At 39.5% G+C, this 17,313-nt stretch overlaps 1 protein-coding gene across 2 annotated transcripts in view; it reads left to right on the forward strand.

The window, feature by feature from the left end:
• Nucleotides 1-17,313, forward strand: part of fbxw7 (F-box and WD repeat domain containing 7) — a 133,813-nt gene that overhangs the window by 33,851 nt on the left and 82,649 nt on the right. For both annotated transcript variants that reach the window (XM_046842882.1, XM_046842881.1), the window contains one exon: nt 10,070-10,771. In XM_046842882.1, coding sequence (XP_046698838.1) covers nt 10,142-10,771 — 630 coding nt within the window. In that variant the 5' untranslated portion in view covers nt 10,070-10,141. The remainder of the gene's footprint in view (nt 1-10,069; nt 10,772-17,313) is intronic.

Consider the following 17,313-nt stretch of genomic DNA (forward strand, 5'->3'; position numbering starts at 1 on the left):
ATTAGTATTTGAGACTAAACTTGAAAAATAATTTTTTCCCCCCCCCATACTGCAAGCAGGAATCTGTTTCTGCTTATTCGGAATTAAATCCATTATTGAAATCGGTCATTAATTATAGGAATTTGGACTGATGAACAACAAAGTAGGCATATTAAAAAGTCTGGTATTTTCAAGACACTAAAATAATTGTTTAAACTTATTTATGAAATCAGAATTAGACTGTATATCATTTGATTCATTTTCTCATTGCCCCTTATTAAATGCATCGCTTATAGTATTGAATTTACGCCATTGGTCACCATCAGGCAGGACTAAGCGGCTCTGCATTTCAATTTTGTCCACCAATCCACACTGCTTTATCACTCGAATGGCCAATTTTTAGTGTTAACGCACTACTCGCATTATTTATACTACGAAATGGTGAACATGTATGTAGGACTGAAATGATTCCTTGAGTACCTCGATTCATTCAAATACAAAAATTAATCGAGACAAATTATTTGCCCCAATGCTTCGTTCTTTTTTTCTTTTCTTTTTCATTTAACTACTTGCTGTTTCCTACGGACCATTATTGCTGATGCACCGCCCTAAACTCTGAAGCGCTATGGACAGGTAACACAGAAAACGCTGCAGAATGAAAAATGAAGAAACTGGGAGAAAACAACACGGGACGATGAGAAGATTCCGCAGGAAGTTTCCAAAGTTTTGGATCATTTCAAACTTCGTCATTTAAAATGGATTTTTATATTTTTATTCATATACAGTGCTCCCAAAACGTTCCTCTTCAGCGGCCGTGTAGAGCATGGAGTGGAGCACGTTTTTAAAGTGCGTGAGAAATTTCAAGCTGCTTTCCCGAGACAAGGAAACCACATCGCGATAGTGTGAGATTTAATAAATAAATAAGTGAGTAAGAATTATTGTTTAATTAAACTAATATTTTCCCATAACCTTCTCTACAACGGCCACTGCAGAGGGACTTTTTGAACGCACTGTATTTGTATTTTGATGTAATGCGGCAATGAAAGGCACTAAATGGGTTTAGTTCGCACTGATATTCTTGTGTGCAATTCCAGCAATAAAAATGGCCGTTTTTCTAAAAAGGAGAAACACTTTGCTTATTTGTTTTAAAAGACTAGCCTTATTTTCTTTTAGTTTTGCTGTTTAATAAAGAAAAAGTACTTATCATATTAATCGATGGGATAATCACTAGAATACTCAATTGCTAAAATAATCGACAGCAGCAGCCCTACGTTTATGCGATCTGGGATACACCTATAGATTCCTCAGCCATCAGACTTAGAATTACTAGGCTTGAGCACAAAAAGTTTGTAACAATCAACAAACAAACTCATTTGATGCCATGGACTTAGTGGACTCTTGGCAAGTGGCACCTCGAAAGGAAGTCTAAATTGAATTGAATTGCAGTCTGGCGATTTTTTTTTTATTTTTTGCAAACTTCATTCATTCATACAGATAAGACCTATGAACACGAAGGTTAAGCTTGCATATAGTCGGTTGATCTCTGTGAGGTCTTGGCTGTCAGATCCATATCGCGTTTCACCTTCAATATCGTTAATGGAAAAAACGGGGTTCGGGATTCCGACATTTTCTATAATAAAGGTTTCACGTTTCCTTCCTGAGCCCGAGCTCGAGACCGAATCCTTGAATAGCACTGGGATCGATTCATATCCTCTTCAATGAAACGTACACTCAAGGACACGAGAAAGCATTCGCAACGTATTGATAGGGTTACAGGGATAGAAGAGGACTGAACGCTCAATGCATCACCAAGAGCTCCAAAAATGTATATCCAGAAAAATTCAGGACATGAAGCTAGTAACTTGTTATTTTGTGTTTCTTTTGACGCTGCATTGATTCAACCTGCACTTTTTGTGTTTACTGTTGTAGTAGACAGTTGCTATAAAAAGAGAATGGAGCTGAGAAATGCAGAAAGCGAACAGGCTTAATTATACAAAATATGCATTGGTGTGCAAAATGTATAATCATTAGCTAAAAACCACAGCAGTGACTAAAAATGTAATTGTTTACTGCTGCTTTTAGTTTTAGTGTTTGTTCATTATTCATGATTCTACACCATTTTCACATGATGAGGATTATACAGTTTTTACTTACCGTGCTGATGTTTCTTTTCATGTGCTCGTGCATCACTGTGCTACTCTCATCCCACAAAAACTCCGCTTTGCATAACTTCCAGGTACAATTTTCTTTCTTGCGTTTCATATAAAATGCTCCCATCGACTTAGGATGATTGGGAACGCACAAACCCCACCCCGCTCTGACGGTTGACCCCGTACTCGCCGCCATTTTTCCCAAGTGGCTGTGTTATCTTACCTTCATGCTAACTCGAGCAGCCCAACTAATCGTTGCCAACAAATTTCATTATCGATTATTATCTATGAATTGTTGCAGCCTTAGTGTAGTCGGCATTCACATTCATCCCAAATGTGTTTAAAAGGGTTGAGGTCAGAGCTCTATAGCAGGTGATCTTCCACTCCAACCCACGTAAAGCAGAGTTTCCAGCAAACTGGAACAGTTTTCAGGTCAAGTAAAGTTCTACTATGTGTATGTAATGTAAGTATTATGTAAAGTTATCAACCCAAATTTGAAACATGCCTTATTCGGATGGGGTTAGATTTTTAGCTTCATTCAGACCTGAATGAAACGGTTAATTCGGGCCGTTTTCAACCCGTAGTTTTTAACGTAGCTTTTCAACTTGTTCTTTCATTTTGTCTTTGTTTATTGTTTTTTTTTTTTTTTTTTTTTTTTTTTTCCCTTTTTTTTTTCCCTTTTTTGGTTTTAATCTTCTTTTCCATTCCCACCCTCATCTTTTTTTTTTTTTTTTTTTTTTTTTACTTCTGTTTTATTACTTTTTGCTCCTTCTTTGTTTTCTTATTTTTTTTCTTTTAACACACACTCAATGATAATGCAGCCGCAACGAGTAGCGAGCGCAGCCCCCCCAAAAAAAACATTCAATGGTCTGTCAGTAATTGCGCTCATTATTGCACTTACTGCACTTCGAGACGTTGTTCGGATGTTTTATTTTTGAAGACGGTTGTCAGCCTTTTGTCATTTAAAGGTTTTTGTGTGTCGAACTAATTTATTTCACACCCAAATCGTTTCGAACTAGTAACCGAGACTTGCACTAATGATATACAGTAAGTTGGAGAGAATGAGAGTGTTAAAGAGATGGGGGTGGAGAGATCATATCTGCAGTAATGAGACTGAAACTCCTGCTACTTAGTGTCAATATTAATCTATTGATTCTGAATTGATTTCTGAATGAATTTAAAAATGTTTGTGATAGTGTGAGTACTGCCAGTGACAGCCAATCTGATTTCAAATATTAAACAACGCTGTGGTGTAATCAGTAATGCTTTTTGTAGTATAATTTCTTCAGCAGTTTGGTTTTGAGAGTCCTCTTTATTGCTGGAGATTTTCTCGTTGGTAAACTGTAATGTTCAGGAAATATTTACCCAGTTTGCATCATTCAGCTTTAGCAAATATCGAGACAATTTAGACTCTACAGACCCTACAGAGACTTTACAGACTCTAAAAAGACTCCACAGAAACTCGACAGACCCTACGGACTCTACCGAGTCCCTGCGGACTCTACAGCTGACTCTACCGAGTCCTTACGGACTCTACAGGGACTCTACAGGGACTCTACAGGGACTCTACAGGGACTCTACAGGGACTCTACAGGGACACTACAGGGACACTACAGACTCTACAGGGACTATACAGGGAAACTATACGGAGACCCTACTTACTTTACAGAGACCCTACAGGGACACTACAGAGACACTAAGGATTCTACAGAGACACTACAGAGTCTCTACAGACTCTACAGGGACACTACAGAGACTATACAGGGAAAGTATACGGAGACCCTACTTACTTTACGGAAAACCTACTTACTTTACGGAGATTCTATGTACTCTACCAAGCCCCTACAGAGACACTATATGGGACCCTACAGAGACACTATGGGGACCCTACAGAGACACTATGGGGACCCTACAGAGACTCTACAGACACTAAATAAATAGTACAGAGACTTTACAGACATTAAAGACAGTATAGAGACACTACAGAAACTTGTTTCCCATGACCAGAGGAACATTCGGAGCTCTAAAATCCTGAGATACTTAGATCAGCCTCATGGGAACACTATATTTTTCTACATAAAGTGAAAATAGTTTTTGAAAAAGTTTTGTGTAATTGCACTAAGTTGCATGGCCCTTAATGACTTCGCTGTTTTGCTTTGTGCTTAATCTCTGCTGTTTCTCTCTTTCACTGCAGTTTATATTAGGAACACAATGAGAAGAGCTCTTAGTACAGTCTCTCTCGCTCTCGCTCTACACAAGTACACAAAACATGTAGTAAAATATGACTCCAGTAAAAGCGTCCCTTTAAACTTTTACTTGAGTAAAAGTAGAAAAGTATTTGCCTTCATTTGTACTCAAGTATCCAAACTACTATGATTTATTATGGCTGTAATGCTCCTATTATCATTTTTGTCACAAGACTCTTTACCTAATCCACTCAGTTTATGTGAAAAGACTCTGTTACTCTTAACACAACAATCTATTAATAGAAGGATATTAATAAGTCAAACACTGATATTTTATTACAATTATCATGAGCCCAAAACCTTTTTTTCAAATACTTAAAAAAAATCACACAAATAAGGACACGGGTGTTGTTGCGAGTTCGAGTCGAGTTTCTTCGTTAATTTATTCCTCTCAAAATGTTCTGCTTGTGGTTGAACTGATGCTGAACTGTATGTTGGTGATCAGCAGATACCAAGCAGCAATCAGGACAAGTTTAAAACAGAGCGCACGCTCGACCCTGATTGGTGGATTGCTGTGTGTTTGACCAGTTCAGTTTTTTTTGTTTCATCAGCTCAAATAAAAAGGAACGACTGATTTTTTTAAAATATAGTTGAGTAAAAATTACGATTTTAAAATATAGTGAAGTTAAAGTGAAAGTCTCCTCAAATGAAAATACTTCAGTAAAGTGCAGATACGTGAAAAAGCTACTTAAGTACAGTAACGAATTACATTCACTTCATTACTGTCCATCACTGATATTTTCTTTGCATTTATTTTCTTTTCCGATTTCTTAATTTTTTTTCCTGTTCTTGTCTAGTTTGATTCTTCATGTTTTTATTTTCCATTTTCTTGATTTATTATGTGTTGTTTTTTGCTTGTTTTCTTTGTCATTTTGCCCTTCTTTTCCCTTTAAAATTATTTTGTAATGGCTACCTTCCTAAACTAAACGTGAAACCTACCCATAGTCGTCATGGTTACTGAACACAATTATCCTCTTGCACCATCTTGGTGTTTTTTTAACTCCTCCATCGTCTGATTGCACAGTTCTTACTTGGTGGGGTAAAAATCTGGTGATTGTTCAGCTTGTACTGTGGACCAGCTGCTCTGGGAGGAGTCTTAGCTTGTGAAGGATGATGTTTGTGCTTTTTGGCCAGCACCGGACCCAGACGAGGGTTTCACAGCATTTAACACGAACAGCTGCGTCTGCCTTCGATATGTTCACCGTCACGCTATACAGACGTCCAAGAGACACGTCCCTCGTCCGTATTGTTGAAGGGCTCGATGCTAACGAAGCATGTTCATCAACAAAGCCCCTTTCACTAAGTGTCTAAAGCTTTTAGTCACTGGGTTTGTCCAAGCTCGGCTTGTTTCTACGTTCTATTAATAGCAGCAGACCTTAAAAGGTCTATTTGGATTCTGTGCTTTGTTCATTTCTGAAGGTCATGAAATGGTATTGTTTTTTGTGCCAGTAGGGCGAGCAAAATTTTTGAACTACATAAAAAATGAAGTCTCCCCAGCTGGGTTAGAAGATGCACCAGACATTGCTTGCATTTGCAATTCTTTTCAGAGCAGATTTGAATCATATTTGCAGGAGATCCCGTTTAAAAAGCGGGCCTGGTTTCAACATCCGCTCCACTAACGCATGCTAATGAAGTCAATGTTTCACCTGTGGCCACAATTACACTTCGGAGAGGCTTTCTGTTCATGCCAGAGCCCAGGAGGACTGTTTAAGATTCTGACCTGCTTCAACACATCATCCAAACACCCTTCTGCAGAGATCCCCTTTCAGTTATCATATAGAAATCGTGGGGTGGTGGTGGTGGGGGGCCTTGTGTTCCGCCGGACACCTTCGGGAACCTTGTTTTTCATAAGCGAGGTCTGATGGAGCCTGGAGGTTTGGCCTGAGTTGCTCCATCACTGTAGCGCAATGTTCCTGCGTCCTCGGGAAAGTGTTGTGAAGGTAGTGTCGTCTACCCACATGCTGATAGTTTCATCATTACTGCCCGTTTTAAACTGAAATCAAACGTCATGTTACGTTACCATAGTGACCAGCTTACTTTCTCATATTTATTTCCCAAGTGTTTCTCTGGACTGTGTTCAGCTTTTTATACCAAGTTTGTTGACTGTAGTCCATCCGTTCATTGGTTCATCAGTCTCTAACAATTTACATGGGCCAGAGTGAAGTGAAGATTTTATTATGATACATAATGAATGTATTTATTATGCCTCCTAATACTAGATTAATTATGACTCTAACAAATAAGTCTGTTAATAACAAGAGGTCAACCGAAAGGAGATCTTACAGATAGCTAGCTTAGATTTTTTTTACATGGACAGAAAAAAAGACAGAAACCAAACACTCCATGTAAAATAGTGCTTTATTACGGTAATAAAAGAAAATCAGTACTGAATCATGAAAATTTGCAAAATGAAATATATTTAAACATATTGATTATTTTAATAAATAAAAAGGAAGATAAGACATGCGGAAACACACTCCAAATAAGTAAAAACAGTCACATTCAAAATAAATAAAACAATAAAGCAAATAAACAGCATGTGGTGTCAGTGATTCACCTCTAGAGGGCGCGCTTGTACTGTATAACGCAACCCGGAAAAACTATCGGTATGGATTTTTGCAACTAGTTCCAGAAATTTTGTATCAAGTCCTGCATTTATAGATGCCGCCGCCATTTAGTGTAAAACACTAAACCAGGATACGGAGTAAGAGTTTGTAGTTGTTGCAGGTCATAGCAGTGTATTTGCAAAAGCATTTAATATGAACATTCCATACTAACCATGGTTAAGTATTAGTAAGAAATTCAAAGCGATTTATTAGAATGCTTTGTCGGCCATTGGTTGGTATCCAATCAAGGGTAAAACCTGGTGAACTGGCAAGGTTTTTCTTAAAACGGACGATTTATGGCCGAAATCTACTAATTTCAAGCACAACGCCAAGTTAGCTGTTCATTACGTCCAGCCATACTTTTTCTTTTTTTTTTCTTACTGCTCATGTCCTTCTGCATATTGTTCTCTTTGCAAAGGTATATCAGGGTGTACACAAATGTTCTCCTCACAAAGGAATACTTGGGCCCCCCCTCACCCTCACTCAAGTATTTTGGAGGCTTTGCTTCTCTTCCTCCAGAAGATGGAGAAAAATGAGCTGTCGCTCGAGTGTGTGGTGCGGTAATAAGTGAAGAAATGATGCGTCTCGCTGCCTTATCTGTCTGGCCGTGTATGCCGGTTTGGCTCAGGTCCCAGGTGAAAACAAACTTTTAAAAGCGAGGGTTCGTTCTGCTTGCCGGTCTCAGGGTTTTCACAACTTGATGTAGTTCGAAGCAGCGGTTTATTTCTATAGTTTCTGCTCATCTTCGTCTCAGGTGAATATTTTTTGGATTGTGAGAGTGGTTGGGGTTTGATGGAGAGGTTAATTGTAGTGATGTACACATTCATTAAAGAGAACAGGGAGTTGGGTGGATTATGACCTGTAACTCCGGCTTTAATTCCAAAAACTCTGGGGGGGTGTTTCAGTATGTTCTCTGTGCTCTGTTTATTAAAGCGGGTAAATTTGTTGCTGTAATTATTGTACTCTGTGTGATTTGGGATCTGAACGCTGGTCACTGCTGATGTGTTGTTTATGGTCTTCCTGAAGATGTTGGCACTGGGTGTCGTTCATGTGGTGGCGATTTTGGTTTTATTGCTAGTGTTGTTTTTATGCTTGTGGTGTTTTCCTGATGTTTCCTGGTGTTTTGGCTGTAGTCCTGTTGCTGATGGTGGTAATGGTGGCTCTGTTTTTGGTGGTGTGTTCCTGATTGTGAATGTCCTGCTTTTTGTGGTGTTTTCCTCATGGTGTTGGTTCTGTTTGTAGTGGTGTTTTTTTTTCTGATTGTGGTGGTTCTGTGATTGTGGGAGTCCTGCTTTAGGGTGGTGTTTTCCTAAATCTGGTGGTTGTCCTGTTTTGTTTTTTTTATTAGTTGATGGTCCTGTTTTGCTGGTGGTGGTTGGGACTGTTTGATTGGGTTCATTGTTGTGAAGGGACTGATGAAGATGCTGGTTATCCTGATGTTTTGGTGGTGCTGTTGATCATGTTGTTCATGCTGTGTTTGTTTTGCTGCTTCTGTTGGTTGGTTACGTTGTTGGTGATGCTGTAGTAATGCTGCTGTGGCTGGTGGAGGTGCTGTTGATGTTGGCTATGCTGATGTTTTTGCTGCGGGTGGTTCTGCTGTTATTTATGATTAGTGTTGTTTGCGATACTTTAGTGCTGCTCATCTTTTGGTAGATGATCTTAGCGAAGTTATTTTGTCATGTTCTAAGGGCGCTAAGTGAATGTCACGCCACCACCGCTAGACCAAACTAAACAGTGAAGCGTTTTTCTTTCTCCCTTGGTCGAGTTCAGAGGTGCTGTTCTGAGTAACGAGGAGTCAGGAATGATTTATTAGTCTCACATATTGGACAGAGGAAACCGAATATAATCCACACTATGTGTCTGGAGCGAGTGCGCACTGTGCAGTGGAGTGTAATGTGTGTTGAAGCGCCCTCTGCTGACTGGCAGAAGAAAAAACAGTTTGTCTGTACTCATTAAAACTACACACATTGGGGAACAACACAATTTTTAAACGATTTGTTCGTTTATCATCAGAGATACGATTTTGGATTTAAAAATAAATTGCTGTTGCTATGGTTACGGCAATGTCATCATGACACGTCACGCCTTGTGTAAGAAGATAAAAAGAATTGTAATCACACTCTTGTGCATAGTCGTTTCTGAGGAGTTTTTTCCGGGCTTTTCCAGGGTATTTCAGAATTTCACTGCGAATCATCAAACGTGCTAGTGCTAGTATTACGTTCTCTCTCTCTCTCTCTCTCTCTCTCTCTCTCTCTGATGCAGTTATTTGTGTTTTGTATCTCGGCACGCTGGAGTTTATAATCCGAGACGCTCATATCGTGTCTCTCGCTGCATTAATGCTGATGTTCATTGTTTTATTTGGGAGCATGAATAATACATGAGGAATTTCTACCTTCTACACACACACACACACACACACACACACACACACACACACACAAACTGAAAGAGAAAACTAATAACCATGTGTTTCTTCTTTTTTTTTTCTCCTCTCTCTCTGGCCCTCCATCTTTTTTCTTACCCACTTGTGCATCCCCTCCACCCTATTTTTTCACACACTGTCTTCTTTACATGTTGCATCCTTTACTCCTCTTTTCTATCCCTCCTGTTTGTCTTGTCTTCTTTATTTCTTCTTCTTTTTGTCCTTTTTCCTAATTCTCAAACTTTTTTTACTCTTTTATTTATTTATTTTGCTGTTCTTCCACCTTAATTTCTCTTTTAATATCTTTTTGTCCTTTTCCATCTCTATCTTGTAACTTTTTCCTCTCTCCATCCGTGGCTGTCTTATTGTTTTTCTATTGCGTTCTTTTGTTGCTGTCTTTCTTTCTTTTCACACCCTTTCTTTTCCTTTTTAAACCTTTCTTCTTACACTTATTTTTTTTTCCTTTCACTTTTCTCTTTCTTCTGTTTTGATTACGTCTCCTTTTCTTTTTCTACTTTTACCTACTCTTTTGTTTGTGTTTTTTTCATGTCTGTTGTTCCTCGCTCTTACTGTGTCTTCCATTATCCTTCTTGTTTTTCGTCCTTGCTCGTCTTTTTCGTCCTTCTCTTTTCTCTCCCCTCCTTTTTCCTTGTTCCCTTCTTCCAGAATGCCGGGAAGTCGTTGTCCTCCTCAGGCAGCCTAGCGAAGGTTCAGAAAGTAGCAAGCTGGCTTTTGGAAATGAACCAGGACCTGCTGGTTCCCGAACCTGCGCCGGAGCCAGAACCTGAGCCCGGACTCATGAACCACGAGCGAGAACCTCAGCAGCGGAGGAGAGATCGAGGAGAGGAGGATGAGGAGGAGGAGGACGAAGACGAGCGAGAGCGTTCCGGAGAGGCGGAAGAAGCGGAAGAGGAACCCTGGCCTTCGGGGAGGGAGTCCGTGAGCCGGAACCAGGCAGCGGAAGAAGGCAGGAGAGAGGAAGTAAACGGAGGAGAGAAAGCCGTGCAGTGGTTGTGGGAGCAGGAGCAGCGGAGACGGCGGCGGAGACGGCGGAACGACGACGAGGAAGAGGAGGAGAACAACAACCACGGCGATGACGAAGGAGGAGAAGGACTGGTACGGACGGGAGACGAAGAGGACGGAGAGCGGGAGGAAGAGGAAGAGATGGACCAGGAGAGCGACGAGTTTGAAGCGTCAGAGGACAGCGCGAGAGAGGAGGACGAGGAAGCGGAAGAGGACGAGGGAGGAGAGACTGGACTACACCCTTCTCCGGTCAAAACCGGAGCGTCGGATCCGAACGATAACTCCGACGTCCAATCAGGACGACAGAACCAAAGCTCATCTTCATCTAAGCACACGCATCCTCAGGTAAGAGACTTCATTCCAATAAAGTAGCCATGCTAATGTTCACTTCCATTTTATTAGCATGAGTAGCTAACTTGTTATGGTAATCTTAAAAAAAAAAAAAGTTTGCAAGGTTTATTACTCTGTGCTTTTTGATTCTTCACCTAGGCATACTTTCAATGTCGTACTTTGGTCCTATGAGCCAATAGGAAGCAAGTGGGCGGGGCTTGAGTATTAGCATAATGAAGTGCAACATACTTTATAGAAACAACTCGGTCGCCGCTTGTCCACTGATGTGCGTTCACATTTGTTTTGGATTGTGTGGGCAACCTGTTATTGTTTATTCGCATCTTTATCATAGCGTTTATTTTCTTTTCAAATTAACATTTACACTTTAAACCTTGATGATGGTCACGCGCACACTTTTTAAGATAAGTTTGGTTGTTTTGGGCGTTTCATAGTAATTCTTCAGTCTGAGAAAGAAGCTACATAAGCGAACCAGACCAGACCATTTTCAGGTGTTTGCTGCTCATTAAGTGCTTGTAGTTATATTGGGGGTCTAATTCTATTTTCAAATTTTAATTCTATTTGTCACATACACATTCATCCTACATGTAGTTTAATGCTTTTTTACTGTCCAACATGTAAACATGAAAAATAGAATATAAGGATAAAAATAAGTATAAAGTATAAGCATATTAAAATTAGATTATAACTAAAAGTATGAAAATAGGTAGGTGTGTGTGTGTGTGTGTGTGTGTGTGTGTGTGTGTGTAATATAATATAATATATATATATATGTGTGTGTGTGTGTGTGTGTGTGTGTGTGTGTATATATATGCGCATGAATACGCATGCATGCACGCATACACTCGCATGCATACATACATACATATACATTTTTTTTGTTTGTTTTGTTTTAAGTGTCTATGTGCAGTAATAAGGTGACAAAGTGACACTGTGCTGTGAGTGTCATATACATTGTGCAGTGAAGGAAAAGCGAGACAGAGACAGAAGTCCAGGTGCTAGATGCTGGGTGTCTTCTGGTTTGGACGCTGAATGTCCAGGAAAAAGCTCCTCCTCGCTCTCATCTTTCATGCAGTCTGAGTTCTTTAAACTGTTAAAATGCTAAATATGGACAAGTTTGGGGAACAAAATTGACGTATGACTACGTTTTTCTGGGCCAAATGTAATACGTTTTAGAGTCCCTTATTTTTGTTTGTTTTTTTCCTTTCAATTTGGCCGTTCACGATTTTAAGATTAACATGAGATTGGCCCAAACTGTTATGGTCCCTTTAAACTCCCAAACTCCAGGTTTATCTTCAGGTTTGATCAGATGCAGTATGAGGATGTGCATCGGTGGTCTGTTCTGTCTGTAATAATTAAAGGATTTACATTGCTTGAAGTTCTAGCTTCTCTTACACGCGTTGTGTGAATGTTATTGATATTCTCTGGAGACCTGCTTGTCTGTTTTGTGGAGTTTGTCTCCCCCTAGTGGTTATCACGGTGTATTAATACAGTGTTTTATGTTTTTTTTTTTTTTTTTTGTATGCATTGGAACTACAAAGCTGATTTAGGGAATAGGTATATTATTGGGTTAATTACTACAGTTTTATTTAATTAATTGTTGTTGTTGTTGCTTGCTCCTATTCTGCAGCCTGTTACTGGTCTGACTGGTGGTCAGACAAATGTGAGCTCAACTTATAGTCCGGTGCACGAACAGGCAGGAAAGAAAGTAACCCATTTTAAGTTCATAATGACATCGCTAGATCCCGAAACACACGCGTACCCCGATGTCCTCAAATAATAACTGATCAGCAGAATGCCACCTCATGCTGTACTGCTAATGAATTACTGCATGTGCATAAAGCACAAAATTGCAAGCAAATCGTTAAAAAAATTCACTTTTTTTATGCCTGTGTGTGTGTGTGTGTGTGTGTGTGTGTGTGTGTGTGTCTTTTTCTTTTTGATAAATTCTCGAATAAAGCCCAAGCACTAAGTAGCACTAAAAAGCAGTCATTATAATAGTCATTGGTTAACGCCATTTCTCTGCGTCGGCACTTCCTTATTTTATTGTAGCCGTGGAAACGGTTGCTATGCAACTCCCATTCTTTCATTGCTATGGGGATACAGCAGAGTGCAAATAAGCAGGAGGATGCAGGTGAATCACGGTTTTGAACGCCCCTGGCTGCATTATAAGAGTTAGAATCAGGTTTCCGAGACTTTGCGGCTTCCGGTTTCATTCTGTTCTCAGTGCTGTCTGTCTGTCTGCAGTGATAAATAAAGTATTTTATATATTTATATACACTTCTGTATATTTACATCTGTAGTGTCTTAAATCGAGAGTTGCATAATGTATGTACAAGTGTAAACAGCATCTGTATTGTGTAAAAAAAAAAAAAAAAAAAAAGAGAAAACACAGGATTGATTGCGTCCCAAACCACGTAATGTAAAGAGAAGTGTATACCTTCTCCGGTGTCAAGTCTTTTGATTTGGTCATGTCTTTTTCAGTTATAGTTATAGAAGTTCTAGAAAGTAAAGAAAAGGATTAGTTGTGCCCAAACCATGTGGCTCATCTCAAACTTGCAAGATGCAAGTAGAGATAATGAGCAAGACTGTGCTTGCTTATTAAATACCCACTTTAAGGAGTTTATTTTATTAATTAATTAATTAATTAATTTAATTTTTACCCCACGTTGGTGTACTTATTCAGCATTTTATAGAGCAGTGTGTAGTGTATGGTTCGAAAACAACCCTGATGTTTCTATGAAGTTCCACTGTGAGACGCTAGAGGGCAGAAATGTTCTACGTTCTCACCGATTGGATTAGAAAACCTTACTGCACGGTTCTGCGAATGGCTTGGAGCCATGACATTTTTCACGTGAGTGGTGGGTGTGTGTGTGTGTTTGAGAGTGTGAGTGTGTGAGAAACAACTGATCTGTGTTTCAAAGCAAACCTGTCTGCTGCAGCTGTGCCAGAGCAGTCTCAGGATTATTCATTAATCAGCCGTTTGCCATCTGTGCTGTAACATGGGCCCTCTCTCTCACACACACACACACACACACACACACACACACACACACACACACACACACACACACACACAGGGCTCTGACGTGAATCTCATCACAATATCTGAAATGAAAAATGTTAAAGAAAAACAGAAGTGCTGCTCTGATGTCAGTGTAAGTGTGACTTAGTGTGTGTGTGTGTGTGAGAGAGAGAGAGAGAGACCATGCTCATATTCACCCCTGCTTTATGAATGTCCTTGGATTTTATGAAATAACTAAAAGCAGCACACACACAGTTTTGATTTATGTATTTGAGTACTTTATTTAGGGGTGGGTGTGTGTATGAGTTAGTTATATGATGTTGAGGAAGAACAGGGTCGGTCATATCCCAATCCCTCCATTGTGTACACGGGAGCACGTTTTGTCACCAGGCTTACGTTCAGCGACACGACGAGCCGCTTTAATTCCCTGTACCTCCAAAGATTGACTTGGATGTCAGATTTACGCAGTGTGTGAACACACACACACACACACTCCGAGCTCTTTGTGCGTCCGTGTAAAGATTTCTCTCTGAAGCAATGTGTGCATAAATGATTCATATTCACCTGAAATTTTAAACACGTTTTCCTCCCACAGCCGTCCACAAGGACGCAGTGCTGTGTGTGTGTGTGTGTGTGTGTGTGTGTGTGTGTGTGTGTGTGTGTGTACATACTGATGTAATATCCTTGAGGCAGCGAATGACTTAGCACACACAAATGTCCTAATATCTCGCTGAAGTGTGTTTGTTGTTATTATTATCCAGTGAAGTAAAATGTATATATTACACAGTGTGTGGATTTCAGATGTTTGTACTAATATCTGATTGAGCTCCGTAATGAATCTGTCCTTTAAACACATCTGAGAAAGTTTCTTTGTTGCGTTACATGGTAATGCAGTGTACCAGCATGCAGGCTACACTTGCGTTATACCAGGGTGGTAAGATGCTGAATTTCTGATCATGAAGGTTATGAGTTTAAATCCCAGCACCATTAAAATGCCCCTTGAGCAAAGCCCTTATTAGAGTTCAAACGTTTCATAGGTTTTGCAGATTAAACTGGTAAGTTGATTACCGAAAATATCGACTATCTGCAAATATCCATTTTGATAGTTTTTCCGGGTTGCGTCTGAGAAGGTCCGGTGTCATGACACAGTACAGGCGCTACCTCTAGAGGTGAATCACTGATGCCACATGCATTTATTAATTATATATTTATATTTATTAATGTAGTCGGCTATCGGTAGAATCCTATCGACCTCTAAAAATGGGAGTCACCTGCAGCGCTGCACAGGACTCGCTCGAGAAGGACGTCTCCAAAGAAGTGTGTTTTTGGATGTGAGGGAAGGAGAACCGTATTCACGATTTACCATATAGACATGTCCTACTGTCGTCATTGATCTTGATGCCCAAATTCAGACTCTGGTCCGATTTTGGATCCAATACGTACGTCTGGATCTGATCGTTAGTCGTAATTTATTGAAATATTTGTGCTCACGGATCTTTAGGAAAAAAAAACTCTGACAAGCCTTTCTGTAAACAAGCCCAAAGACTAACTCGCATTATAGCAATATATACATATACACACGCTCAAAACTAACTAGCATCCTAGCAAACTGCTAAAATGATGTGTTCTGTGAACTTGCCACAACAAACACTTTCCTGTATATCAAACAGCTTTAATATTAGCAGGATCTCTGGTTCTCTGAAGGTGTGTGAATTCATTTATTTGTTTTTAAAGTAACAAGACCCCTGCCATTTTCACTTCTCTTTCCATTTGCACGGCTTAGTGGTGTAGATCTGTGTTCTGAACATAAGGTGCATACTTCAGTGTGGGGAGATTAACAGCGGAGCTCAACACAGGAGCGCAAAAAATTAACATGCTCCCAAATGTCTTTGTTCCACTAAGCCTGAGCTGAGCCATGTGGCACTTTGACCATCAGGGCTTCTCCCCCCCACACTCTTTAAGTCCAAATGCTTTTGTCTTGGTTTTTTTTTTTTTTTGGTGTTTTTTATTTTATTTAGAGTAATCTTCAAGTAATGCAAAAGAACATGCTGGAATGAAGCAGGGCAGTTGAGCGTAATGGTTTCCAGGCCAGTAATTGTAGGGATTTAAAGTAAACTCATGGCATTTTGTGAAAAAGGAAGTTCAAACACGTACGTTTTGTCCTGCTGTCAGAAAACATCGTCTCGGAGTGGATGCCTGTCTTACATTTTGACATCCGTGTCCAAGCGAGTGACTTCTAAATCGAACCTTTTTTGAAAACGGTCGAGTTTGAGGTGTGGTGTGTCGAACGCCGGTTCTGGAAAAACGGCACTTTAAGAGCAACAGGAACAAAGAAAAGCCAAGACTTGCTTTTAGGTACTTTTGGTATCAGGTGAAACGAATATGACTGGAAATGGGACTGGGTTTATGGGACTGGGCTTGAATGACTGTAACAAATAAACATTCTATTTATTTATTTATAAATAGAATATAAATAAATAATAGCCTACAGGGGGCACCAAAGCTGGACCTTTTTCTTACGATTCGTCCAAACTGTCCATTTAAAAAAAAAAAAAAAATAATAATAAAATAAAATAATAATAATAAAAATTTAATTATTTTAGTTAGAAGCCGAAATCGATCTAGTTTTGTCATGATACAAATGCAAAATATTTATCTTGTAGGTATCATACATCCTAGTGATCTACACATGCTAAGCATGAACTAGCATTGGTTAATAGGCTCACACATTAAACTTGTTAGAGTACATTAAAACAGCAGGGTAATACCCTTCAAACTTGTATTACTGCCACAGAATTAATGCTGTGTGGATTAGCAAAACCCCAAAGCAAAATTAAATGCTAATAGTATTTTAGATTCGATTTTGGCCTGCATCTAGCATTGTTTTATTTTTTTTTTTTACTCCATGTGATGCTGAGTCACTGAGCTGTGAAATTTAGCCTGACTTAAGTACCACCTACCATATGAGTTGTAGACATCTTGATTTGTCATCTCAGAAAGAATGATTCTGGTACCCCAGGTGCTTTTTCTGGATACTTTCCAAATCAGGATGAGCTTTATGGTGTGGAAATCTTTCTGGCCTTCAATGTTTTACGATTACATGGAAGATTTTACGCTTTATCTTATTATTTAGCGTATGCCTTATACCGCGCCAATTGAGGCAAAAGAAATGAACGGAAATAAACTGATGGATGATGGTGCGTCAGTGATCTGAGTCACGAGCTGGAAATGGAACTAGGGAAGGAGTATAAGTCATCAGGACTGTAGGCAGTGTTTGGATAACACGCCATATGGGAGCATGAATGTTGTTTTGTCAGTTTACAGTGTGATATTTGTTTCCCTGTGGTGGATTCAGGGACGGATTTCGTTCACAATTGTTCAACTTTTTCATTCTAAACTTGCTGACTAATACTATTTGATATTCAAATGTATTTATTTGTGCATTTGTGTATGTATGTATGTATGTATGTCGAAATGCGTTGCGAATAAACATTCGTAAAACAATTCCTCACAG

This window comes from Silurus meridionalis, chromosome 28 (assembly GCF_014805685.1).
Source record: "Silurus meridionalis isolate SWU-2019-XX chromosome 28, ASM1480568v1, whole genome shotgun sequence".
In the NCBI taxonomy this organism is placed as follows: Eukaryota; Metazoa; Chordata; class Actinopteri; order Siluriformes; family Siluridae; genus Silurus; species Silurus meridionalis.